General features: G+C 39.3%; 1 protein-coding gene across 3 annotated transcripts in view; it reads left to right on the top strand.

Moving 5' to 3' along the window:
- Window positions 1–27,108, top strand: part of syt7b (synaptotagmin VIIb) — a 95,680-nt gene that overhangs the window by 46,178 nt on the left and 22,394 nt on the right. The window contains exons 2-7 of one of the 3 annotated variants that reach the window (XM_019260747.2): window positions 3,205–3,308; window positions 10,892–10,971; window positions 11,985–12,119; window positions 15,668–15,868; window positions 20,844–21,191; window positions 25,855–25,977. In XM_019260747.2, the coding sequence (XP_019116292.1) occupies window positions 3,205–3,308; window positions 10,892–10,971; window positions 11,985–12,119; window positions 15,668–15,868; window positions 20,844–21,191; window positions 25,855–25,977 (991 nt within the window). The remainder of the gene's footprint in view (window positions 1–3,204; window positions 3,309–10,891; window positions 10,972–11,984; window positions 12,120–15,667; window positions 15,869–20,843; window positions 21,192–25,854; window positions 25,978–27,108) is intronic. The other 2 variants (XM_019260748.2, XM_019260749.2) reach the window with 2 other exon arrangements.

Below are 27,108 nucleotides of genomic sequence, written 5' to 3' on the forward strand. Positions count from 1 at the left end.
GAAACGTGAAAACACACATGCAATCATCTTTGTGTCATTCAGAGAAGACATTTCTGGGTGACAAACTGTAGATTCATAAATCTTCCTGCAGTTGGATTGATATTTATTTTACATATTTCCAATAAAACCTGAAAGTGGAAACAGGACACCAAACACCAGCTCAGCCCAGTGAGGATGGATGCTGTCCATGGTGCTGAACTGGAGTTGTGTTGAGTTCACTACTTCAGCTCATAACACTGGGGAATTGTTCAATCTGTAGCTGGATGTGTTATCTGGATAATGACCTTTTGATCTTTACATTTACACCTGGTATTGATATGCATTCTCATTATTTAATTTCACACTAATCAGATCTCTATATGCAAATTAGCAGGGCGGAGCTAGCGAATAAGTCCTACAGTAAGTGATGTTATAGTGTGGGCTCTGCTTGTTTTTCCGTTGATGCAGAAAGGATCGTCTATAGCTTTTTTGCAAGCCAGCTTAAGATAACAGAAAGAGGAAGAATGATCTTTCAACATAAAAACATGATTTCTTGCAGAATAGTATTAAATGCACCATTCACTTAATATAATCGTGAGAGAGATTTAAAAAGTAACCTCTCATAGTTATTTGATATTCTTTCCACAAGAATTTAACTGCAAGGCTGGCTGGTGTAACCTTACATGGAATCTGTTCTTGTGTGTCTCCAAGAGTGTCAACCGATTTATGCAGAGGTTTGTAGCCTTTCTTTTAGCCATTGCAGTTCCTCACAATTATTAAAATGTCTCCTTCGTTTTAACCCCAAGCTATCCACACTAACAACCAAAACATGAACTTAACTTCAAACTCTTTGCTCCCAAAATTAGATGCTGAGCAGTTCCAGATAAGAAACTTTGCAAACTATTAAGTTTGGGCAGCTGATTTCATTATAAAGTCGTAATCTTTAGGACTGGTTGATTTGGAAATGCTTGTCGTGTTCATAATACAGGTCCTTGAACTCCTTTTGAAATGCCATGTGTATCGCCCACTCAGGGCAGCAAACACCCCTTTAAGCAGCTAATCTAATATGCAGTTGAGGAGTGCAAATTCATGTATTAAAGTTCATCAGAACAAACTGTGCATTGAGAGGATTCCTCTTGTAGTTTGTGCATTCATTATTATATTTTGTAATACATGCATGCATCTAAATCCATTAAACTGGAGTACACAGTTTGAACCTTGTACAGGAATGATGGAGTCCATTAGCAACCACGAAAACTATTATATGTTGAAGCAATTACAGAATGCAAAGTTACCAAACTACTTTATTGCATGCATATAATTATCAGTCATGATTTGCCTTGTTAAACTTGTGTATTACAGTACATAGGTTATCTGTACTGGGCTGACTTGTGGGAAAAGCACTTAGTGGATGAGTGCCTGAAATCATCGAGTCCCCCTGCTGATAACACCCCACCAAGTGAAAAACCGTGAGGCTTGTGTGTCCACACATGGAGGTCTGGCAGTTCTCAAAGGTCTGAAAAGAGTCATTCTTCCTTCCAGCTGGTTGTATTCCCTCCAGCTGGAGAATGTCTCAGCTTCTGTGGCTGTTGTGAACAGAGCTCGCTTTCTGTTTTTCTGCGTGCATTGCTTTAAATTGGCAAAAACACCAGCAAGATTGAGACCACTTATCTGTTAAGCATTGAAACGCTTTAGAAAGAAATGTTAGCACAACACACCCACTGCTGCCAGACTGAAAGAGTCAGAGCAAGAAAAAAAACTCAACCCTGTGATCTTAATTGCCACTATATTCTGCCATGACTAATATTTCGCAATTTAATGTCAGATATTTTATCAAACGGGCAAATAGACTTTAATTTTTTCTGAGGCTGGCGGATAAAGAAGAAGCTGACACTGCTCAAAGCAAGGATATAAACCTTTGCATAAATGTGCTTGAGCCTCTGGGAGACGTACGAGGATATATCCAATGGAATGAGTAATTTTACCTTGTGAAAAATATATCAAGGAACAAACTTACAAAATTTAAAATAAAGAGGCTTTTAAAGCCAATGATATTTATTGTGTTGTCAGATTTATTCATTTATTTATTTATTGTTCTCTTTTTTATATATATATTTTTGTTTTTCAGTTATATTGTTGGGTATTTATGTCTTCATTACAAAGCTGACACTAATGAGAGATATTAGAAAGAAATATTGATGGAAGAGAGAGACATAACAACAAACCAGAGAGCCTCCAAGTTAATACTCACAAATGTTTAAGTATCAAGCTACCACAATTTGTAACTCTAAATAGTTTCCTGAGCTTCTTGGAATGTTAATTGTTTTTTTCTGTGTGACTGAAGACATGTAGGAAAAGCAATGTAACCAAAGAATAACTTTTGCTTAAACATGAACTTAACTTAAACGTTGTTTAAGCAAACAAGAACAATACACTTCCCCGAAAAAATATAAATGTTGGACATCATCAACTCAGGCAGGGATGAAAAGTGAAATGGAGGGATGAAGGGGAGACTCAGCAGTCAGATGCATTTTTCAGGCAGAGATAGAGAGAGAGACTCAGAAAAAGATGGACTGTATTTGTGAGAAAAAGGATGTAGCAGTTATGAGCTCGTTGTTTGCAGACATTGTTTTGCCAGCGTGCCATTGCATTTTAAATGACTTGGCAGACAAGGTGGCAGACAACTGAGTGAGCAGCATCGTCGAGAGGCAGTAATTGAAAGAAAAAGAGATGAGGAATAGACTGTGGAAGTTTTCATCTGTCAGGAGAACAAAGTTGCTGAAGGATTTACGAGAGAGAAGAGAGAAAAACGGAAGCTGGTAATTGCATGGCTTCTGGCCCCATGATATTATCTCTTCCTGACATGTGCGCATCTCCTATTGATACATGCAGGGAACATGAGCATGAAGCAGTTTCAGGGCCTTTGTATAATTTTCCCCTCACTCCTGGTACATTTCTTTCTGTGCCTTACTAATGACAGATGTCTGATGACAAGTATGAATGGGGAAAGGAAGGCAAAAAGGAAGGAAGGCGCTTTACGAGGCATTGCACCTGATTACACTTATATGTTCCCCTAAAATGGGAAGTTTTGTCAAACTTTGCACTTCAACTCCAACATGCACTATGTGAGAGTGTCAACACTGACCTAAAACCTGAGGAACTGCACTAATCTGTCCTCTCTATGTCTCTCTGTATGTCTCTTCTGTCTTTGTCTCTCTCCCTCAGGCTCAGTGTCTCTCAGTGTATTCCTGGTGTCTGTTGCATTCGTAGTATGTGCCGTTTGGCTGGTAGCTCTATGTGGCGTCTGCACCTGGTGTCAGCGTAAACTGGTAAGTCACAGTGCTTATTATTTCCACAAGTGTACCTGAATATTGACGTTTATTTGAAATGTTTTACAGAAAGTTATTGAGCTGAGGTTCTCTGAACCACAACACGGTCTGTACTAAAATCTTTTTTTTGGAAGGGGCACAAGAACATTTCATACAAAACCGCTGCACAGAAAGAGAAGGGAGCAACGGTAATAAAAGATGCAGATGATAATACAATTCTTTGTTAGTGTTGAACATGAAACATTCGCTCTTTTTCTTTTTAGGGTGAATTTTTGCTAGTGATATGTACTTTTTTTATATATTAAAAGTAGTTTTACATGTTTTTACCTGTTTTATATTATACTTTTTGTTTGTGAATGAGTAGGATTGGGCATTCTTTGTTTATATTAGCACTGATACAGTATCTGAGTTTTGATAATGAATTCATCGTTTAAGAAATGTTGTGCACTCCCCGATACAAGCTTCTCTGAAGTGAAGATGTTGCTTTCTTTCTGATTTATATATCATTGTAAAGTTAAGTTATTAGTTTTTAAATTATCTTTGGGTTTTGGACTGTTGATGAGACATTAATTGAAGAATAAATTAAATAATAATAAAAGATAAAGTTTTTCTACTAAATATAATTTTCATTCAAACAAAGGATCTACACTCTAAAATATTAAATGATGTCTTAATGTAATATAAGCACATATAAAATATAGTCTAAAATTATAAATGTGATTTAAATCAGAATGATTAAACATTCGATACAGTAATGTTTTTAATTCAATTATTGATAGTCGGGGTACAGACAAAGTGCAGTACTGAGATTCAACAGTCCTCCTTATTACTGAGGGAAAATGGCTCTCATGGAAACACATTGTCCTTCACAACTACTGATTTATAGATTTCCATGTTATTTTCTAATATGTTTCTAAGCAGTGTAGCATTGAAGATGGACTGGAGTTGTGTGGGCAGTCAGGTTTTCTTTTAAAAACCTGACTGCCAGACCTGACCTTGAATTAAATATATACAGTGTCGACTATATGTTGTTGCTGAATCGTGTGTTTTTTGTTTTTTTTAACTGTCTGTGCTCTGGCACACGAACCAGAGAGAGGCTGTATGTTTGGCCATGATGACAAACATGATCAGAGACCTTAGTGCTCTCTGTAAACATGGCTTTGTGCGCTCTGAGATTTGTGCATCATGGCTGCCTGCCTCCAGCCTCCAGGGCTATGCTAATGATTCATATGCTAATGAGCATCACTCTGAGCTATCGGCTTCTGCTGGAGCAACTGTAATTCTTTCTATACATTTTGATCCGCTGGCATTTCCTACACCATGTCCTGCTGTCCTCCGTCTCTGCCTCTCCTTCGTTCCACTCTCTCATCTCTGTCTGTCTTTCTGTTTGAGGAGCGACTGCAGCGCAGCAGTTGATCAAACATACACAAGATGAGAGTCAACTGGGCTATTGAGAAGACGAATAGTCACGCCAAATGACATAATTTTCTACTGTAACATTTATAATCACTCACTCAACTTATAAAGTGTGCCAAGTGCTCCTTATAATCAGAATCGCTATCATTGCTTCAGACTAACAAAACCCAGTGAACCTGACAAACAAACCTGTTTCTTATCTTTGTTTACCTTCATGTTATCTCCGTCTGTCTTTGTTTTTGTGTCACCCTGCTTCTCCTTTTATACCGAATGGTCTGGTTTGTATTCGTCCCTTTGTCACTTTATCTCCATGTCCTTGTCAGAATGTCACTGATTTCTTTTTTCAGGATTTTCCCTCTCTTCTCTCGTCTTGTGCTGCCGCTGTAGTTTCCCTCTTTCATAGTCCCTGTCGCTCGTTTTTTTTCCTTTTTAAATCTTCCGTATCATTACATTTCTGTTTGTTTTCTGTGTCACACTCCTAAAGGTTAAACAAATAAACACCTTCAGGTTGAAAAAAATGTGCCAAAAGTGAGAATATGAAAAGGTCAGAAATATGGCTGCAAATAATTACTTTCCTCATCTACTAATCTGCTGATTATTTTTTAGATGAATCGATTTGGCTGTGAAAATGTCAGAAAAAAAACTGTTTCATCATTTTTCCCAGAGCCAGAGGTGGCATTTTCACGTTGCTTGTTTTGTCTAACCGACAGTGCAAACTACTATCTACTAGTACTACCATCATATGAATCCTCATCAATCCTCACATTTGAGAACGTATGGCTCATGTAATCATCTCCTGTTTAGATACAAACACGGTTTATTCATGTGCACCACAGACATGCTCGCCCTTGTGTGCATTTTGACCAATGACAGATGATAACCTGGTCTGTCAGTGGTGACACCGTTTTCAAATAACTGAGTGAAACACACCCACCAGATAAGTTCATTGTTGCTGGTTGATATCTTTTGTAGCAAATTTCAATACTTCACATATTGTCATATTCTCTCATTTTGATTGAACTCTTAGTTTGCCTGTACATTAAACAGAAATCATGATCTTAACCAAAGTGCTTTTGTTGCTTACAGAGAACATAATCCAGGCAGCATTTACGCTTCATACAAAAAAAAACTGAATGAAAAAATCAGTGCAATAAAAATAATAAAATGTCATTTCTGGTTGATTTGGTTGGTAAAATCAGGTTTGATGTCCGTTATTCAAGAGATAAATCAGTTTTTGATTTGATGAATCACATTAAAATGAACATGTACATTTCTGACCATAACAGAAAAAGATTAATACGAAGGCATTTGCTCCAGGAGAGATGAAGCCGTCTGTCTGGTCTCATGCCATTGGTCGTTTTCATGGGAGTGGAACAGGGAGGACAGTGGGAGGAGGAGGGAAGTGAGAAGCAGAGGCAGAAACAGCCATAGAGGCATACAGACAAGGTGGAAGAGACAGTGATGGTGGTCAGTGTTGAACATCCAAGTGTGGAACAAACACGATGACAGCAGGACTGGAGAGGACGCTTCAGGGAAGCGGGGCCACACTGCTCTGCACAGGGAATCCCCCTCCGCCCTTCTCATATCTCCAATTCATCTCGTGTGGCATGTCTAAGTTCCTGTGAACAGCGATGGTGCCTTCATTATTCTGGATTCTGTTTCAACCTCCTCTATCCTGTCCCTTTCTGTTTTCTCACTTGCCCCTCTGCTCTGTCGTCGTACTCCTGTTTCTCCCCCTCCTCTCCATCTTCCCTTCTGTTTCTCACATCCTCCCACACTCTCTTCTGAACATTGTACCTTCTCCACCCTCTCCTCTCCAGCCTCCTCAAGATTTTATGATTCTGTTTAATGATAGATGAGCTGCACTTGATAGCATATTCTCGACTGCTAGAAATCTTATTCTTCTCTGAATCCTTGAGTCTGATGTTATTCTTCTCGGTGTGTATGCACTGTACAGTGTGTTTGTGGTGTGGTGGCTGAATGTACACATTGGGTCTGGCTCCAGGTTTTGCTCTCTATTGAACAATTCTGCGCTGAGTTGGGCACACGAGATGTGACATGATAAATAATGGAGTGTACCATGGCTGCATTAGAGATGGATACAGTAGAATTCATAAAGAGGCCACCTGTCTGTATGCAGGACACTGATAGCTGTATTCAGATAAACATTCAGCACTGTGCTGTGCCTGAAAGCCTCCAGGCTGCATGCTTTTTAAACTCCTTTATTGAGTTAAAGTACTGCCGTTCATTATCAAGTTTAAAATCGAGCAACAAATCTCTGAACCAAAAAAAGAAAAGAAATTTTCTACCAAGGTCTAATAAGAAGTCCAATCACGTAAGAATAAGCATTAGCATCCGCAATGAACATTTGTTTTTCCCTTTTCAAGAACGCTTTTTTTTTTTAAGTGCAGGAAGTGAAAATGGTAGAAGTCAAAACTAACTAGAGAAACTGTCTTCACATGATGAAACATTTAAACAACCGACTGTGTTTTTCTGTTTTCCTGACTCTCTTTTATGGTGAGAATATTTACTACCCCCTTGCAAAAGAGGAAGAAAACAGCACGAGTTGCTTTTGGAACGGTCATATGGGTCATTGTTGACGACAGCGACAAGTGACCTATTTTGTCTGTTTAGGTGTGAAGAAACTAGAAGCTGGTGGAGTCTCTTTATCTATGCCTGGAACCATCTGTTCTTAGGTTTTTCAGATGGGTGTTAAATATTTATAAGGTTGCCTTAAAGACTGTCCAGATGTAAAGTACCTGTTTCCACCAAGAGTCCTCAAGGTTCTACCAAAACCACCCTTATGTCTTCTAAAACCTGCTTTTACTTTATCATTGAACAAAGGTCTGATGAGTCTTGTTAAAAGTGCAGTTTGTAAGAATTGAAGATATCTAAGAGTTTAAAACATAAACAAATCATCAACAAAACATGTCAATGCATCTATGTAGTGTGTCACTGCTAACCAGCCTGTCCTATCTTCATCATTCAATAGTAAGCGCTTAGGCCTCCCCTGTAGTTTCAGCTGGGAGATGTCAAGTTTATTACGTTACCCAGTTTTTTAGTCTGAGAAATAAACAAAAGGAAGGGAAGTGGTCTTACACCTATTTTCCTCATTAAACATAAAAATACAACTGTACACCTTTTGAATTCAAGTTTCTTCTCTTTTACTAGCTTCATTTCCTTCTCAGCTCCTCATAAAACAGTCTTGTGTTGTTTGACGAGAGTTAAATCTGGAGCAACTGGACTTTAGATCATTGAACACACTTCATACAAACTCAGAAACAAAAACACAGAAACAAATAAAACACAATAAAACTCCAGTGTTCCAACAATACCTTGTTTGGTCGAAATGAAAGTAGGTAGATAAAGAAAAAATATTCTGCCTCTACATGTTGTCATGTTGCCTCTCTGATAGCCAACCTCCCTCTCTCTCCTCTCACACACACACACACACACACACATATATATATATATATATATACCACTGCCCTTTTGACTGGCCGTATGTAATATCAATAAATATAAAAAAAGAATTTATAGGGATCTCTAAAAAAAAAAAATCTCATTCTTACTGTGCATGTTTTTTTCTCTTTTAAGATGTCATCTTATGATTGGGTTGATACTTTTTTACTAGCAAATCTGTGCACAGCGACTCGTACATGACTTTTCACATCATAAATAATTGAAGGAACACAAATGAAGTCAGCTCAGCGTATAATGATGTCAGACTGTCCTCATTTTGAGACGTTGTGTTGTTCATTGACTATGTACATCCATGCTACATAGTATGCTGCTATGTTGCATGGATGCTACGTAGTACCATGGATGTTTGCACCACCACTTTCAACATAGTCCTCGGTTTAAACACACTGCTCAGCCGTGGACTTTGGATTTTTCTTCAGTCTCTTCGAACAGTCCTAGGACATGCAGGTCAGGGGAACTGAAGACTAAAAATAGCCTGTGAATATTAAAACAGTTATAGCATGTGACATGAAAAAGACATGCTGCAGATGATGTGACTGCACACCAGAATCTACTTTAGTATACAGGGTCCTAACACCTGAAACTGAGGGAAAGGCATATATTGGAACATGATGTGCACATTACATTGTGAAAAGATTGTTCAAGTGGGTCTGTTTTAAAATGGCTCCTGTCATGACTTGTATACACAATCAGATGCTGATAGCACATGACAGGAATCTTCTGTGAAAGAACCAACAAAATACATATTTTCTTATTCTTGTAAGATCACAATTTATATTCAATGGCAGATTGCATCACTTTAATTAGGTTTCATCATTCCTTCCACTGTTTTCTACTCTTGAACTTTTTGTAAGTGGGTATTAGAGGCTGTTGATGCGGAGCCTGAAAATCTCAGTTTTGAAGTAGTGGGAATGAGTTAAATTGGCACTTCAAAGAGTAAAGTTATGACTTGGTATACCATTATGTTTGACAGACAGTCAAAAGGAGCTGGGTTGAGAGTGAGAGGGAAACAAGACTCACCTTCATCACCAAACGGCTTCTGACAGAGCCAAGACTAGCAAGCCTCTCTGGATGTGCAAACAACATTATTCACTGCTATAAAAAGAAGAAACCAATCATGGCTTACATAAAAAAAAGTAAATAATATAATTCTTCTTTTCTCATATAACTCTATTGATAAAAGCCGACTTGGATATTGGAGTTTCCTTTAAAGTTTTTTATTTTTTTATTCGAATTTTTATTATTCTTAATTGTATCAACATTTTTATCTAAGCTATCCAAGCTAATTTTTGTTGAATTTAATTATGTATTTTTATTTGGCTATATGTAAATGAGGTCTTCTCCACAATGTATTTCTCTAGCAAGACGTGGTATTTCTTGTTGTAAGTTAATGTGGAGGGATCATCTGCAAAGCACGACATATGTGATTAAAACTCTGGCTTCATCAAGTTGATGGAGTAGAAAATTATCTGCAGCAACAGATGGTGCGTAGCTGAGATGTCCAGTTTCTTTGATTATGGATAACTTTGACTTAAACATGCTTCGTCTAATTTTGTTTCACAGAGATGTAGAGGGATCTTTTTAGTTAGGGGACATTTTATGGCCTATATGTAATGTTATCATGGAAAACAAAATTATATTAAAGTAGTGTGTCTCTGCGTGACTCAGCTCGGTGTTATCACCCTCTAGAGTTCAATAAAACATAGGGGTCAATAACGGTAACTACACTATATTGCTCTGCTGAAAGCACTTCATAATAAACATTTGCAGAGAGTATGTAAAGAAAGCTGTACGTTACAATAGAAATGTATGCATTATTGCTGCCTATCTAGGATGCTCTTATCCTCAAATGATGCTTGTCTCTTGTCTACTTTAAAGCAGAATGCATTTGGGTTTTTCTCATTTTTTTGTGTTTTTTTTTTTTTTTTACTGTATCTCAGTTGTCCTTGTTTCAGATTTAAACCTCACACCACAGTTCAGTGGCAGGCCTGCTGTAGATATACACAGCATTTTGATATGTAGTTCAAATTTCACCTGTTCATAACAACACCATAACACTATATGTACAGTATTGTGCATGATCAGGCAATCAATGTCACTGTAGCTGTTGTGTCTCTGACGTGTAGTTACAGAGGTGCAGCCACACGACTATAAATATAGCTCTACTCTTTACAGGTGTAATAAACCATGACGTGGCAGCTCCAATTACACCACTGCAACAGAAAGTTGAAATGTTCATTGTTGATAAATGTTTTTACGTGCCTATCAGTTACGAATCATTCTATTTCTGCAAATTTCTGTGTGGATATGTATTGCAGTGTGTTAATGTGTCTGATCTGTAGCCAGTGCATTTTGTAGTAAGCATGCAAATCTCCTTTGTTTGTGTGTGAGGACATGTTTGTGCATGTGAGAGTGTGTTTCTGCATCTCATTGTGGTTAAGTGGTCCCTTGTCACATTGTGATCCTCAGAAGCAGGCTGTAAGTCCTGGCATTCGACCAATTGTTGCTCTCTCCTCATTTATCTTTATTCCACAACATCTTTGGAACCTAATGTGGTTCTAAAACCTCTATAATGAGCACTTCACTTACAAAAATGCTTTTGTAAACAACGATCAAGACATGGCACTGAGATCCATCTCCCCCATGTGGCTCTCTGTCTCTGTCTTTCTCTTGTCTCTTTGCAGGGGAAGAGGAATAAGCCCGGGGTGGAAGCTGCCAGCTCTCCAGAATCTGTGAGAGGTCGAGGGGAAAATAAAGCCATCAAGTAGGTGTCAGGAAGGGTTTAGACGGAGGCATATGGAAATGATCTATGATGTGGTGATAGTTTGCATTTTAACAGCCGTTTCAGAGTGGAAAGCTAAGTCCACCATGATATGATGCCCTCAAGACAGTGTTATATGGATATACTTCTCATTTATCAGGGGGGTTGATAACAGGATTTTACTCACAGTCTAGGGAAGTTACTAAAATCTGTTTGTATAAATCACAGGTTGGGTTTGGACGAATAAGATTTACAGTAGTCACACCCTATTACACAACACTAACAGTGTTATATACACGTACAAGTTGAAAATTCAGAATATTCACAACCATTACTGGCTTTTTGTGGTCTTGAACTGTGTTGCTATCTTGAATCACTGCAGTTATATCATTTTAGGAATATTTCTATTGGGAACCTTGATTTCATTATTAAAGATAAGAGGCACAGAGCACGGGGGAAGCTAATGATTTGTCATTTACATCACTCCTTTGTTACTTTTTTTACTTGCTGTACTTACTTTTTTTCTCTCAAATTATATCCAATATCTGCTTTTTTAATAGGTTGTCGTTTTTGTTTGATACTGACTTGTCGACCTCCTTTATTTATTTGTTTCCTCATCTCTGACAGACTGATAAAACGTGCAGGTCACTTCTTTTTTCTTCATTCTGGGTGTTTAATCACGCACCAGCATTTCATTGCTGTCAGGTTTTTTAGACATGCAACGCAACACACTTATCTTAAACCTCCCTTTTATCATGTTCAACCATGTGATAAACGTAATGTTACACTAACCTTATGTTTCATGAACAAATGCATTCAGTATTTATGTTTAAAAAACGTTTAACACCTTTAAAAAATAACTTTCTAGGCACTGATGCTATCTCATTTTTCTTATTTATTTATGTACTCCCCCTGACCTTTAGCTTCATAAAACTTTGCTCTTTCCATGATGTTTTCTCTTATCTGTCATGTTATTCTTCTTTCTTTCTTCTCCCTCTCTCTCTCTCTGGCCACAGTGATCTAGACAGAGACTTTTGGAATAACAATGACAGCAGCAACGTGCAACAGCGGTGGAGCTCTTACCCGCCCAAGGAGTTCCTCTTAAACATGTCTCCCTATGCTCCCTACGGAGACCCTCGCCTCACGCCCAAGTGAGTCTCAGTCATGGCTGGTAAGGGACCCCTCTCTCTGAGCAGGGCTGTAAAGAACAGGGGCTTGTATGCACCTTGGAAAACTCCCACAAAGCTGTATGAGTAGTTCACATCATAAAAATTGGACGTTATTACCACAGTGAAGATTCGTTTTTACACACTGAATTTAAATAGTGTCTAGGGTTTAGTTATTTTTGTGCAAATTTACCTGGCAAATAACAAAAATATTCAGGCTGAGGCATAGCCTGATCAATATATCACTCTGAGCAGTGAAAAGGTCATATTTAATAGTCCAACGGGGGGCAGAAATCCTTGTTTTGTAACACTGTCTGGCCACATCTTTAAACAGAAGTCTCCTCTTATCCCTGGTAATCCTCATGTTTTTGCTTTCAGTCATGTCCACAGCGAGTTGGTGTTTAGTATGCACTGCTGGCCATGCAGCACCTGATAGAGATGTGCAGCACCTTCCCTCAATATTACTGTGATTCCTAGGACTGCCCAAACATTGACCAAAATTATGACCATTTTCCAAATGATAGAAAGATAAGAAGACAGTGTGTCTGTCTGCCAACAGCCAAATGTAATTGATGAAGATAATATCCTCTCTGAAAACAAGAAAACAGGTTTTAAATCATCAGTTGTTATGAGATTAAAGATTCGAGTGATAATCAAATTTATGATGGAGACTTGCCTTTTAGTCAAGGCTCAAAACACAAAAACATCAAATCTGGGAAATAACATTTTAATTTGCTTTTGCACGGTGCACAGGGTGTGCAAGTGAAATATTTGATAGCCCCATTCCCTACAGCCCTGCTAGCCTCATCAGACCCTCTTTACCTCTCACCTGCAGCCCATGGAGTGTTACCATGGAGATGGACAACCCTCAGAGAGCAGATTTCACTGTTTCACCTGAATCTTTTCCCCTTTTATACAATCCAGCCTCAAGTATTCAAATCTGATTGATACTATAGCAGACTGACTTAAACACACATTTACCCCAGTCACTTAGCCCAGGTTTCCACAGAGGGTTGACTGTTTCAAATGAATGGGTTAGTTTAAAGGAATAGTTTGACATTTTGGCTTGTATGCTGATTTCTGGCAGAGAGTTGGATGAGAAGATCAAAACCACTTTATTTCTCACTTGTTTCACTGATTAAAAGCCTGCAGCCAACAACTAGATAGCCTAACTTAGCATAAAAACTGGAAAGGGGAGGAAATAGCTGGCTGGCTTTGTTTGTTTCGACAGATGAAAGAAACAAATTTAAGTGAGTTTAAGGCCACATTCAGACCAAATCCAGGGCTGTGACAAAAACACGTTGTCGTTTTTGTTTGTTAATTTTATGGAGCCATCTTCTAAATCTATGTCTGGATCCCTTAATCTGCAAAATAGTGACAGAAAGAAGTTTCTTTTGGTTTGTGTCCGATGGTTTGAGAGAGACGGAGAGAGAGCGAGGGTTGGTTAAGCTACATAAGCAACATAGACAGTGAATGAGAGTGAGCGAGCATCAGTATACAAAAATACACATAATCAGCACATTCAGCACAAATAAACACACCTAGCCCAACACACTGCCGCACAACCCTGCAGCGATTCATAGCAATACCTGATTTGGATTTTATAAGGCTTAAGAGGTGTTAAAGAAACACAATTTTTACCTTTGAAAAGCTGTTTCTGTTTAGTTCCTGTCTTTGTGCTAAGCTGACTAACTGCATATTCAGTGGACAGGTATAAAAGTTGTCTCAGTCTTCTCATCTAGCTGTCCTCAAGAATGTCTATTTGATCGTGTTTTCCCCCAAAATGTTCAACTATTCCTTTAATGAGGGAGGTTTTCTGTTCTACTTTTTTCACTGTTGTGTTGTTTTTTTTGTGCGTGTGAAACCGTTGTGTGTTTTTTTGACTCTTCTCACCTCTTCCTCCACTCGCTCTGTGTTTTCTGCTCACTTGTTGTCACTCCTCCCACTATCACTCATAGTACTGTAAGTACTTTAAGGCTGCCTGATAGCCCTCCCGTATCCGGTCTACTGAGTTCTGTTCCATAAATATCGGCACTGTCTCCGTCATGTGCACCACAGCAATTAAGCGTTTGGTTGGTATAACGTCTGTTTCATATCAACCTCCATTCCATCATTTAGATGCATCTCGCACGTCACTGAGGCATTAAGTGAACCTGTTTGTTCTTATCCTCTCTAATTACAACTCACTTGACTCTTGCGAGGGTTATCAATTACTTTGTGTCTGTGCAGTGATGTCGAAACTATTGTAAAATCATCAGGGATTGTTGTGATTGCATTGCATTATGTTACCAAGATAATTATTTAGATCCGAGTGGCATTTTATAGGCTAATAGCTGCATTTATGTGATAGTGGATCAGTGAGTCAACAAAGTCTTATGCCGTTGAAATAATGATGCTTTTAGGCAGGCAAGGGAAGTTTGTTTATGGCCTTTTAAACTCAAAGTGCTTTACATAATAAAGACTAAAAGAAGCAAACAAAGAAAAAAATCTGATAAAAACTGTTCTGTGAAGAATCATCAGCCTACACTTGATGTCTAAATGTTGTTGAAGACATTGTCCTGATGTGCAGCTGTGTGTTGTGTGGTTTGTCCTCACTCACTAGAAGGTCCCTGTACCGAAGTCGACGTTCTGTCTGTACTCGTCTCTGTGACGTCTGGGTTGAGGTCAGTCGGGGTGGGTTAGGAGGCGTGATGAGGAATAAGTTGCGGGATTTTACTGTGGAAACATTTGGCACAAACTAATTAGATAAAAGTGCTTTTGTTTTCATCATGAGCTGCAGGTGAGGTGCTGTGAGACTGCAGAGACATTAATGTTCTGTTATCATCTATAGTCTTAAAATCTGAAGATGATGCATCTGCATCATTACTTGGCGATTATGTCCAATTCACACAGACGGCAGATTGGTCATTGTTGCCCCCTGTGTGGAGTGAGAAGAGGCAGATCTGATGCAGATCCAGGTCTATTTCTCACCTCAGATGTTTCCAAAATTGTTTTAGTGACAAATAAAAAAAGCAATATATTCAAACTCTTTACATTGCTAGTATTTTGCTTTACAAGAGTGAATTGGGCTTTACAATATAGTGAATAAAGTAATCCATTGACCTGTGCAGTTTTGAACAGAACTATTTTTGTACTTTGGAAGATAAGTTTTCGTCTCAGTCAAGTCTCCACAGAAAAAGCAACTGTGTTCTCCAATTTATTTATTTTTTCACAGGCTTACACAGTAAATCTCAGCCCATACCTCTTCAGTGCTGTTTTATTGACTGATTGTCTGGCTGACCTGCAGCAACTGCTCAAGGTGTTTGCTGTATACAGTACTAGACACTTGTGGCTGGATTGTGAGCTCACAAAGTGTCTTACTCACCGGTTTACTATCTTTACTGATAACTCTTTTGCTCTCCGGCTCTGTACGTCTGTGCGTCTGTCTCTCGTCTGTCCATCTCTCTCTTTCTCTTCTTTGTATCCTCTCCTGGTCGTCTCCTTCTGTCTGTCCGTGTTTCTTTGTCTCCGATCCACCCCACTGTTCCTCCCAGTGGGGCCGTGGATAAGGGTGGGCAGGGCGGTGCTGGACCCTCGCCGGGGGCCAGCGACAGCGGGGGTGGTGCTTGCTCTGGGACTGGGGCAGGGCCCAGTCGCAGTGACAGCGTTCGGAGCATGGTGACGGGGGGCAGCAAGGTCGGGCGCTGGCAGACGATCCAGAGCCACATGCATGCCGGAGGCCTGCGGTTTAGCAAGTGAGTGGCGCATGGTGACAGGGGGCACGCATGTGGGCACAACAGTAGCATGGTGTGGATATCAAACAAAGAGTATGACAGTATGAGCTTGTCAAACATTATGAATGGCATCGTTGCATGTACACTCAAAGATCGACATCATCAGAAGCTTTTTTTGACACCATGCAGATGAAAATAAGTTGAAGCGAGCTTTTTTCGCTCATAAACAAATACCACTTTTATGTCAGCTGCCAACCTTCCACCAGCTGATGTCTGGACAGTCTCAGACAAAGTAAATCAACGCACTCATACTGTTCCTCTGCAGACTCTGCTGTGACAGTTTTGAGAATATCGAACGAAACAGATGCTCACAGAAAATCTTCAAAAACGGTGTGCTTGCTCATCTTAAGTAACAGCTTTTTAAATTCAGAGTGGGTGGTTGCATAAACAGCAGGAGAGCAGTTTTATCAGGTCAGTGATACAAATGAAACCCTTTCATTTAACACGGTTCAATGCAGCTTCATTTTAACCAAAGTTCACTGAGTATCAGCCTCTGCATACAGCTGAGAAGGTGAGGTGTTTTCGCAGTTAGGTTTTAGGAACAGCCAATCACATTTCTAGTAGCACACACAGACTTTCTGCTGGTTACCACTAGAGCCACCTGATATTCAGCTGGTCGTGTAAAGAACAATAACTGACAATTGAGTTACAAAGTGTGAGGAGCTATTTTGGGCATTCCTGGTTCCTGAAGTAAAAGTCACAATCATTTTTCTTACAGATGTTGCATGACACACTGTTTGAGTACTTTTACAGCTTATACAGTATCAGCATGACACTCTCCCATAGATTACAGAACAAAAGATTAAGAATTGTATTAGAAAATGTCTGGTCCTTTAATTAAAAAAAAGTCAATAGTACTAGTCTGTGTACATAAAATGTCTGAACTCCGACTGAAAGATTTAGACCTGCCTGTCATGCTAAAAATACAATGAAAACATGATTTCCCAGAAGGAAAGCAAGTTATTACAAATTGTGGCCATAAACCTAAAGGATTGTTACATCATCCAGGAGTTTTGTGTTTCTATGTGAAGTAACACTAAGGGTCTAAAAAATTTGAAACTGGAATCAGCCTCTAGAATGGAGAAAAAACACTTGTGGAATCACTGACTCCTCACATTTTGCAACTCTATGAACATGTGTGCCATGCCAACCACAGAATTGTCAAGATTTGTGGGTAACCACAACATTTACTACATTTTAAAGCTTTTTCTAAACCACTAAAATTACTCCTTGAAATGTGAAATTGTTATTTGTGATACTATTCCATTGCTTCTCAACCTTTGTTGCTCCTTGATCCAATTGTTTCACCACCAAGCAGATTTATTTTGTGACACCTTTGGGAGGATTAGGACTCCCAGGTTCTCCCAGCTCCTAGCATAAAAACTTAAGGTACCTGATCCCAGGACACAAATCCCACAATCCTAAGTAAGACTCCCTTCAAACGGCTGAAGTAAACAAATGGCTGCAGACAAACATTTATAGCAAACCAAAAGAAGTTTAAAACAAATGGTGGATGGTGCTTGGCAGCAGCACATTGAAGAGACTAATGAATAATAAATAATAAAGATATCTCTATGTAAATTGTGCCCCAGATAATCCAACAGTCTTTGGTGAAGTAAAAGACTTTTGAATTGATACACGTGTATTGTGTACTGTGTGGATATACAATAGAGAAAAACAAGTCATGAGAATCAAGTGATCAAAGCTGCCTTCAGACTGAAGGACTGGACTACAGGCATTATGCTATACACGCGATGAATGTACGACTGGGCGTGTTTGACTCTTTCATAAATGAATCTTATAATGATACAGCATGATGAATTATCGATTGATTTCAGCAATATGACTTGCTACTGAATTCTTAGACATGAGCTTGAATTTCAGCTCTCCTGTCACTCTTCTGTTTTGTTCCCCTTTTACTCCTCCTTTCAGATCTACCTGTATTTCCATTTCTCCTCTGGAATTGGTTTCTATTTTTGGCCATTAACCTCTGCCCCACTCTCTCTCTCTCTCTCTGTCAATTCTCTCTTTACTGTTGGTTTTTTTTTCTCACTCTGACTGTCTCCTTGTTTTTCACCCCCCTCAATTTTCTTTAATTACAAAATCATTCAAGGGCTATAGTCATCTTAATTGACTTTCAAGCAAGAAGAAATGTGAAAATAACCCTCAAAGTCAGTAATAGGATACAGCTGATAGATAAGGCTCACACTCATGAGCATTTGAATGACTGACGCTGTACAGACAGATACAGAAGACAATGAAGCTGTACAGTACCTGAAAGCACAAGTAGATGCAACAATGGAGGAAATCACTGTGAGGAACAGCCTGTGTGTGGTAGAGAAATGTTTGAGTAAATATATTCTTGAATAAGACAGACATGTATGTATTTATCTTGATGTCACTCGTGATTTATACTGGACTTTTTTATTTATTCTTCATATCTACACTTTGCTGTACCACGACTCTACTGGTTTATATGTTCACGTGTTCAGATGACAATAGTTTCTTTGGAATGTGTTGTTACGCTTTCATGCATTTCCTTTTTTTTTCTAGCATTTCATTTCTCCTCTGTCTACCAGTCCTCACGACACGACAAGTCTCATGATTTCAGCAGAGGAACCATACATCATGTGGAGGAAAAAAGACCCCTATACAAGTGACCTTGTCACAGTTGAAACCTATATATCATATATTACTCAGTTAAAAAAAAGAAGTAAAGAAGAGAAAAACGGATGGATGCAGGAAGATCTTGGGTTTAGACTCTGATGATTAGTTCACATAAACGGTAAACAAGTTAAATCTAAGATGGTTTATATGTCTATTTAATTTAGTTCTTCAGTTCAAGATTTTCTTTGTTGTGGTTTTGTGACCTGGAACTGGATAACGTTTCAGCTTATTTGAGCATGAAGATGAATAGTCACCTTCAAATGTAAGGGCACACAGCCATCAATTATAGAAAAAGATTCTGACATCTTTCATGCAGAGTGGCAAAGTGTGAGAAGCTTCTGGTGATGGAAGTAAAAAGTAAATAACGTTGTCAGTTTCCTTTTAATGATGTCCTTAATGTTTCTTTAATGAGTCTCTTAGGTGATTTTACGTCACTAAAGTTTATGTTATGGCCTTCAGAACTAATAATTTCAACTGAAATGTTTCATGTCTTTCCATCAGTTTATGACGGATTGCTCTAAATACTACAAAACCCAATAGACTCAGCTGCAGTTGCTATGGAGAAGAGGTGTCAATCAAAAACACTTTGTTCTTTTGGGAACAAACACTGTGCCATAACTTCCCAAGTCATCAAGATTGCCAAGGAACCCAAAACTGATTTAAACTGAAGAATACTTTGTCATATTTTCAGTCCTCAGCTTCCACAAACATAAAGGTTTTACACCCTTCCGCTCGATATTTCTCATCAAAATATAATTTAGGAATCATGGTTAATTTCCGTAGTAAGTTTTTATGTACACAGGCTTGTACCTCTGACTTTATATCAAAGAACCAGATGTTTTTTGAGTGCAGTTGCTCATCTTTTGTACTGATGATTCAAATTGTGAGTTTCATCCAAGCCTTGGAAGTGCTCCAATGAACAGATGCCTAGCGTTATGTGTGCAGAAAATAGAAGAGGCTTTTACTTCTGGAACCTTACATGCCCAAAATGGCCTCTTCCCACTTCAAAACTCTACAACCCTTCTGCTCAACGCAAATCCAGCAACAACTTTTATACATTAATTCACAATTATTCAGTTAAAAAAATATGCACATGTAGATAAACATTCTCATCAAAGCCTATCCTCAGGAAATGCCAAATGGTGTAAAATATGCGTGTGTGTGTGTGGACGAGACAAAGCAAGTATGCATGAGTGCATGTATATGAGCACTGACTTGTATTTACTTGATCCAGGATTGCTGCACTTCTCGGGGGGCTTGTCTCCTGGCTCTCCAGCAGAGTTAGAGCTGAGTTAATGCTGGAGAGCACCACTAACACAACTCAAGTTCAGGCAGTAAATCCTCCCTCGCAGCATTAGCTTTCAGACGGAGCTGTTTAGCACAAGCTTACAGTTATCAGGCGGGGTAGTGATTGAAGGGAGGATAAAGGGTGAAGCACTATTACATGATTGTAAGAGTAGCAGACCGGTAATTAGAGAGCAGACTTAAAGAACAGTGATTGGAGGTGGTGTAGAGAAAGATTGATGCGAGGGCTGAGGGTGTAGAAGAGATGAATGGAGAAGAGATGGAGAGCAGTTGAGCACAAAGGTAAAAAGAAAGAGTGGGAAGGGAAAATATAACAGGGGCAGAGAGGACCTTAGAGAAAGAGCTGGTGGAACTTAAAAAGGCAAGAAGGTAGAAGTAGGTCAGGGCTAATTAGGTAGAGAGGTAACGTATAGAGCCAATTTAATGCTGTAGATAGAGAGCAGAGACTCAAGTGACAATGATACTTTAACATCAGCTTGAATTTAATTCCACTTAAGCAGAGGGCTTTTTTAAACCAGTTTGGAGAATAATAATTGAATGTTTACACGCTTGCATGTCAGCCCATCCACACACTCATACACCGTCATACAGCATAAGCTTGAAGTTCTGCACAGTTCTTTTCATACAGATGTTTAACAGCAATCTAAAGCTTTTTGACAACTCTGTTCTTCTTTCTCTCCTTCTTGTTCCCTTCTGCCATTGACCATCTTTGTTATTTGTTCTGTCTCTATCTTTGATATTCACCCACATTTCAATCTGTGTTGTATCTATGTATGTTTTTGCCATTTTTATTCTCTCCTCCTTCCTTTTTGATATCAACTTGATCATGGGTTGCCAATTATTTTTCTGAATTCTTTCGAAACAACCTGCCCTCTCCTGCATCCCTCATGTTACCTCTAACTGCGATGTCTTCCTTGTTGTATCCATCTCTTTCCTCTGCGCCTCATGTGTCTGCTGTGCTCAGTTTTGGGGATGCTTCCCTTTCGTCTGCTTCCACCCTGGAGCACATCCCGTCCTCGGCCGTGGCACGCCCTCGGCCCCTGGTCCGGCAGCAGAGTCTCCAGCAGCCCCTTACTCACCAGCCCCCTCCGGGTCCTAACGACCCCCCAGTTACCTCCCAAAGCCTGGGCCAACTGCACACAGGCCCAGGCGGCGGGGGCCACCGTGGGGGCCCGCGTGGGGTCCGGGGGAGTCCGGCTGGAGCCTCCCGGTACAGAGCAGGAGGGGCGGGTCGATCAAGGTCAAATCCTGGCAGCTGGGATCACATGGTGGAGCAGATTCGCAACAGAGGGCTGGACGTCAAGTCGTTCTTGTAAGTGTCTTTTTAAGTTTTCTAATCTGTAAAATGTTGCATCAGGACAGCCTGTCTGTTGAAGATAAAACTATTGAATGAACGCTGCTCTTATCATCAGTAATACAGTGTGATTGACATCCTGATCATATGTGTGACACTGGTATAGTTTGTGATGTTGATGTTGATATGTGTCAGATGCGACAGATTTGTCTTTATGCACATTGATAGCTAGTCATGTTAATATGTCCACCATCAGCTGCTCATATTGTCTCCTCTGAGGCAAACTGTGAGGTGCAAATATAGAGGTGCAGATATAAAATCTGATTATTATCATATATTTGAATTGTTTTTGTATAAAGAAGATGATTAACTTTATTGAACCCCCGATGGGGAAATTCTTTTTTTGTACATGTATAAGCCAAAAATACAACTACACACACGCACAAAGGGCTGATACCCATGCAAATGTGGGGAGACATTGGAGTGATGGGCAGCCACGTAGCAGCACCCTGGGAGCAGTTAGCAGTTAGCGGTTTGGTACCTTCCGCAAGGGCAACAGTGCCCAGGAGGTGAACTGGCACTTCTCCATCTACCAGTACATACTGTCGTCTGTGCTGGGCCTGAACCAAGCCAAGCAAAGTGCCCGAGGAAAGTTCCTAAACAGATAAAGATTTCAGTTAAAAATATATCACATAATGGTTCAATGCCTTTTCATACACTTAAATCGTAGTTAGTGTCTCTTAATAATACTGCCTAAGTTATTAATTGTTGTCTGCCTCTGTCGGAAATCTGTTGCACACGACATCATGAGAAATGTTATTTTCCAAGTTAGCAAACACCCTTACAGATTTTACTACACCAACAATTTTTCCGATTTATCTACTCGCTGAGTAGGACGGCTGCTGCCGTGCGAAGACTACTGATTTATTTGGATACGGAGCACGAAGAGGTCTCCTCCTTCGCTTGACTTGAATGATAGATTACAGATGATGTGCTCCACAAAGCAGTCTCACGTAACCCCCTCCCCTCCAGACCACAAACATAGACACTCACAGGCACATCTACACACACACAGGTCTACACTACTGTACGTTTTGCGTGTCCACCCATTAACAGTGTCTCCAGGCAAGTGACCTCCCTGCCTATGTGAATCATCATTCAAATAAGTCTGAGCACATATATACAGAGGTGGTATAACCCATTGTCCCTGTCCTCATGAATCTCACTGGACTAAACACGTCAGTTGTTGACCCTTGGGCGAAAACACACTGTGGGAATATCATGCGTTTGTGATCACTGGGGTATGAACAACCAAATGCAGCAGTGTCGCCTTTCACATGTGTTCATGTCTGTCACACAGCACGGCAACTGAGCTAACCCTCTTACATTTCAGATCAATAAGAGCTGTTGTAGGTGCTAATGATTTCAGGGCCCTCCGGTTGGAGCACGCGTGTCTTTTTTTGGTCATCTATACAAATCTGTTCACCCTATCGATGAGTGTCATGTTGCTACTGTTTACACTTCCCCAGTGGTCTGCTGTCCCTCATGTGCTAATGTGTTCCCTCTTGTTGTCGATATTGCTTCAACACACAGCCTCTTGTTAAATGGGGAATGCACTACAGAAAGTGCACGCAGGCTGCAAAAATAAATCAGAAGAGTGAAGATGGTCAGAGGGAAACTGAGGAGAAATCTGATTTAAAAATACCATACAACATAAAATTAGTGTTTGTTTATAATTTGTTATGGGCACAAATTTGTATTCTGTCCTGCCGTGGTGACTGGCTCAATATTTCAAGATTTAAACCTTGACACTTTGAAAGTCTCCTGAAATATAACATTTGAGTAATTATTAATGTGCATTTACATTCCATAACCTTCTCAAGCCAACATTCAAAACAAAGTAAGACAGTATATGGTCAAAAGTCTGTGGACACCGGACCATCACACATATAAGAACTTGTAGGACATCCCACAATAAAACCATGGAAACAATTTGGACCCCACTTTCCGGCTATAACAGGTCTTCTGGGAAGACTTTCCACAAGATTTTGGAGGGTGTCTGTGGGAATTTGTGCTGATTCAATCATAAGAGAAGGCACATGTTGAGAGAGAAGGCCTGGCTCGCAATTGGTGCTCTCATCCCTCCCAGTGGTGTTGAGGTCAGAGCTGCAGGCCAGTCAAGTCCCTCCACACCAAATTCATCTAACGTTGTCTTTATGGAGCTCGCTTTGTGCGCAGGGGCACAGTCCTGCTGGACCAGCAATGGGCCTTCCCCAGACAGTTGCCAAAAAGTTGGAAGTGCAGAATTGGCTAAAATGTCAGAATGTGAGAAGATCCTTCACTGGAACTGAGGAACCTAGCTCAAAACAGCACACACCAGTATCCTTTCTACATAAAACTTTAGGTACGATGTATTCCAGAGTGTTCTCCTGAGATCTGCCAAACCATGAAGTATGATTCATCACTCCAAAACACATTTGCACCTGAGAATGAGAATAACCATGTTGAAATTTGCCTTTGAGAAATGGAGAACTAAAGAAATAAAGAACTGTGATAAAGAACAGTTGTTCTTGAATCAGCATGCTGTGTTAGAGGCTGTATGAAGAGTACCGGAGAGGGAAGTATGAGAAGCCAGAGGACTGAACAATGTGGCTTCATGGATTATTTTTGTGACTGGACAAGGTTAGTCGTGGGCAAATGTTCATTTGTTAAGGTCATTGTTTGCGTGACGGTGCAGCATACTTCAGTGGGACTTAATTTGAATGACTTTAGGCATGTTTAGAGGGAGAATAGCAGCTGAAAATCAACGTGCTGTGTTTCTTTGTTGCAGGTTTTTTCGTAAAGGCCATTTCAATTTTCATGGATTTCTTTCCCTTTTTCTTGTTTCTTTTTTTATTTCTTTTTTGCATATCATTTCAATTGCCTCTATTTTTCTCTCAGAAACAATTTAAACCTTTCTTTCAGGTGTATGCTTTTCTATTTTTACACATTTCTTTTTTCTAGGAAACAGATAACAGAAGATGAAAAAGCCACGGAGGCATCAGTGGTTCTCACCCTTTCTATTAATTATGCTCATTTCACATTTCTATGACTACCATATCAACAGTGGATTAACCTCATTTATATGAAATTAAAGGTGCTTTCAAGAACACACACTGTTCACTGATGCATGATATAAGTTCATATATTGTTATGAGGAATTATCAGAAAAGCACCATATGGCTGTTTGTAACAGGTTATATGTAAAAAGCTGGCTCATGATGAATATTCCCTGAATTTTAATTAGACATGTTATAAAATAGTAAATGTTAGTGCATGAGCTACTCTAATATGAGCTATATAACATGATGGCAGTGAAGAACCGAGGAAACCCACTGTGTGAGGGGGAAAATGGTCTGAATACATATTGAATACGGCAAGTTAAGTAATTATAGACACAAAGCATTATCTAAAATTTGAGAACAAGACTTTGTAGTAATTTAAAGGCTGACTCAACCTCACAGAGATGGTTAGAGAAATAGTAAAGCATTCTCCAGTCTTTCAGTGAACACAGATCTACTCTCTTCTGACCTCTAATGAAGTCTAATTTGCTGATACAAGTAATGAGCCAGACAGCTGAGGCTTGTACATTCATTATTTATGTAAAGAACATCACTGATGATAACAACGGAAGATTATGTTTTCTCATATTATCAAACTACCTGCCATTAAATGAAAACATACAAATTTAAAGTATATTTTCAAATTTGCTGGTTTTCTTTAACTGCTCCACATAATGTATGTTAGTGTTGCACATTAGAGGTCATTTAGGAGATATACGCAGCAAAACATAAAGATTTGTCATGAAGTACAATTTAAAGGTGTATAATGTAAGTTTTCATTCTAGGTTATTGTTTGACAGTGTTATGGTTTGTTGTGCACCAGTCTCTGAATCCATCAGCTACCGTCTGATGACTATTTAGCCTCTAGGGGCAATGGCCAATGTTACTGGGCTTCAGTGTAGCAGATATCTGGGCCAAGACTTCCTCTGCAAAACGTTATACTTGAGAATTACAAGAAACAAAGATTTCTGCTAACCTCTATAAACATATCTTTATAGTAATAATCAATAATTAATTTCATTTCAGCCAATGTGTTCCTCCTCTTTTGCTCTCCACATGGCCTGTTGCAACCAAAAACCTGCTCAAACATAACTGGTCAATACTACTCAGACTACAAATGGAAAACAGAACACTTCCTGTGGCCAAATCTGCCTTTATATGCAGAAATATGTTTATGGAGATTAGTTGTACATAGAACTAACAGAATCCAATGTTTTCCATGTTTTTAATGTGATGACGCTCAATGATATTAACATTCAATCAGATATAAGAAAAAGTATGCACTAAAGTGTTTGATTAATGGAGTCCATATTCAATCCATTGCACACTGGTCTGGTTGAGATCCAAATGTAGTTGCAGTTGTAGTTTTGACTTTGACTTTGAGTGTTTGTTAAAATGAAACAACCTCTCTCCCACTCTCTCTTTGTACATGAAATGAATGTGTGCTCCGTGTGTTGCTGTGTCACTGCCTGTGTGTGTGTGTGTGTGTGTGTGTTTGTGTGTGTGTTTATGTGTCCATGTGCCTTCTTGTCAATATATCTGTGTGGTCTTGTGATGCCTTGTTTGTCTTGTGTGTCCAGTGAGGGGAAGATGGTTGTTTTGTCTCTAGCAATCGGGCTGGCTGAACAGGATGACTTTGCCAACCTCCCAGATCTACAGGAAGCCCCAGCAAGCAAAGAAAACGACACCACACCAGAAAAGAGGTAAAAAAAAATAAAAAAAAAGAGAGAGAGAGAATCATGTGAGGAATGTTACACACAAACATAACACGAGTAGCTGAGGTATACCTGTTTGTCATTGTGGAGAGGTAGATACTAAAGTAACCATGTAATTGTGTTGCAGGATTATATATCTTTGTTGTGTTGATGTACTAGTTTATGCTGTAGGGTGAAATAGATTTATATAAAATACAACACAGACCAGAACAGACTGCATTTTTACTATCAAGCACTTACATTTGATGTTATGTCATTTTAAATTGGTTAGTAATATCCGCCAATAAATCTTGACTCCTGTTCTGTAGTCTCAGTTTTGGCAAAAAGTTCAAATTAACCTGGCTTGATACCAGAGCTATAGCTAGTATTTAATAAATACCGATGCCAGTCCAAATTTTCCCAGAGCAATCCACCCTGTCTAACTAGCCAAATTTTATTTGTATTTATAACTGCCAATAATTTTGCTCATTTTTGGCAGATTTTTTTCAGAAACAGTCAAATTTAAATATGTTGAGTTACAAAATAAATCACATTCAGCCATTGAAAAACCCATCATGTGGAATCTACTGTTGTTGATGTAATTATATGTATACTCCTCCTCAGGACATTAAAGCCCCCGCATTATCAGAAACAATACAAAAGGCAAGGCCTTGGTGTTCTCATTGGCAGTTTTGTCTCTGCCTCCTATATTAGCTGGGTTTCTCTACCTCTAACCATAATATTGTTCTATGTCTTCTAACAGTGAACTAAAGCTCTACCTCAGTCATTTTCCTTCTGTTAGTTTTCCTCTTGTTATTATGATAAACTTTATGTTTTCTCAAATTTCTATTTTGCATATCACCATATTTTCTTTTTCAAGCTCCTTTTTATCATGTCGCCTGTGTTTTTCATCCAGACCTTTGTAAGTCTGCTTGTCTGCAGCTCTTCAGTTTGTGATCTACGAGTGGTAGGCACAGGAGAAGGCCACCCTCATTATTTAGATATAAGCTTCCTCACATGAAACGCTCATTGAAAAATATGCTGACCGCTCATCTACCAGTGATCTCATAGCAGGTGTCAGAGACAAAAACATTCTCTTTGCTAGTGAACCATGGACTAGACTGGACTGGCTGCCCTCTC

This window comes from Larimichthys crocea, chromosome VIII, assembly GCF_000972845.2.
Source record: "Larimichthys crocea isolate SSNF chromosome VIII, L_crocea_2.0, whole genome shotgun sequence".
NCBI lineage: Eukaryota > Metazoa > Chordata > Actinopteri > Sciaenidae > Larimichthys > Larimichthys crocea.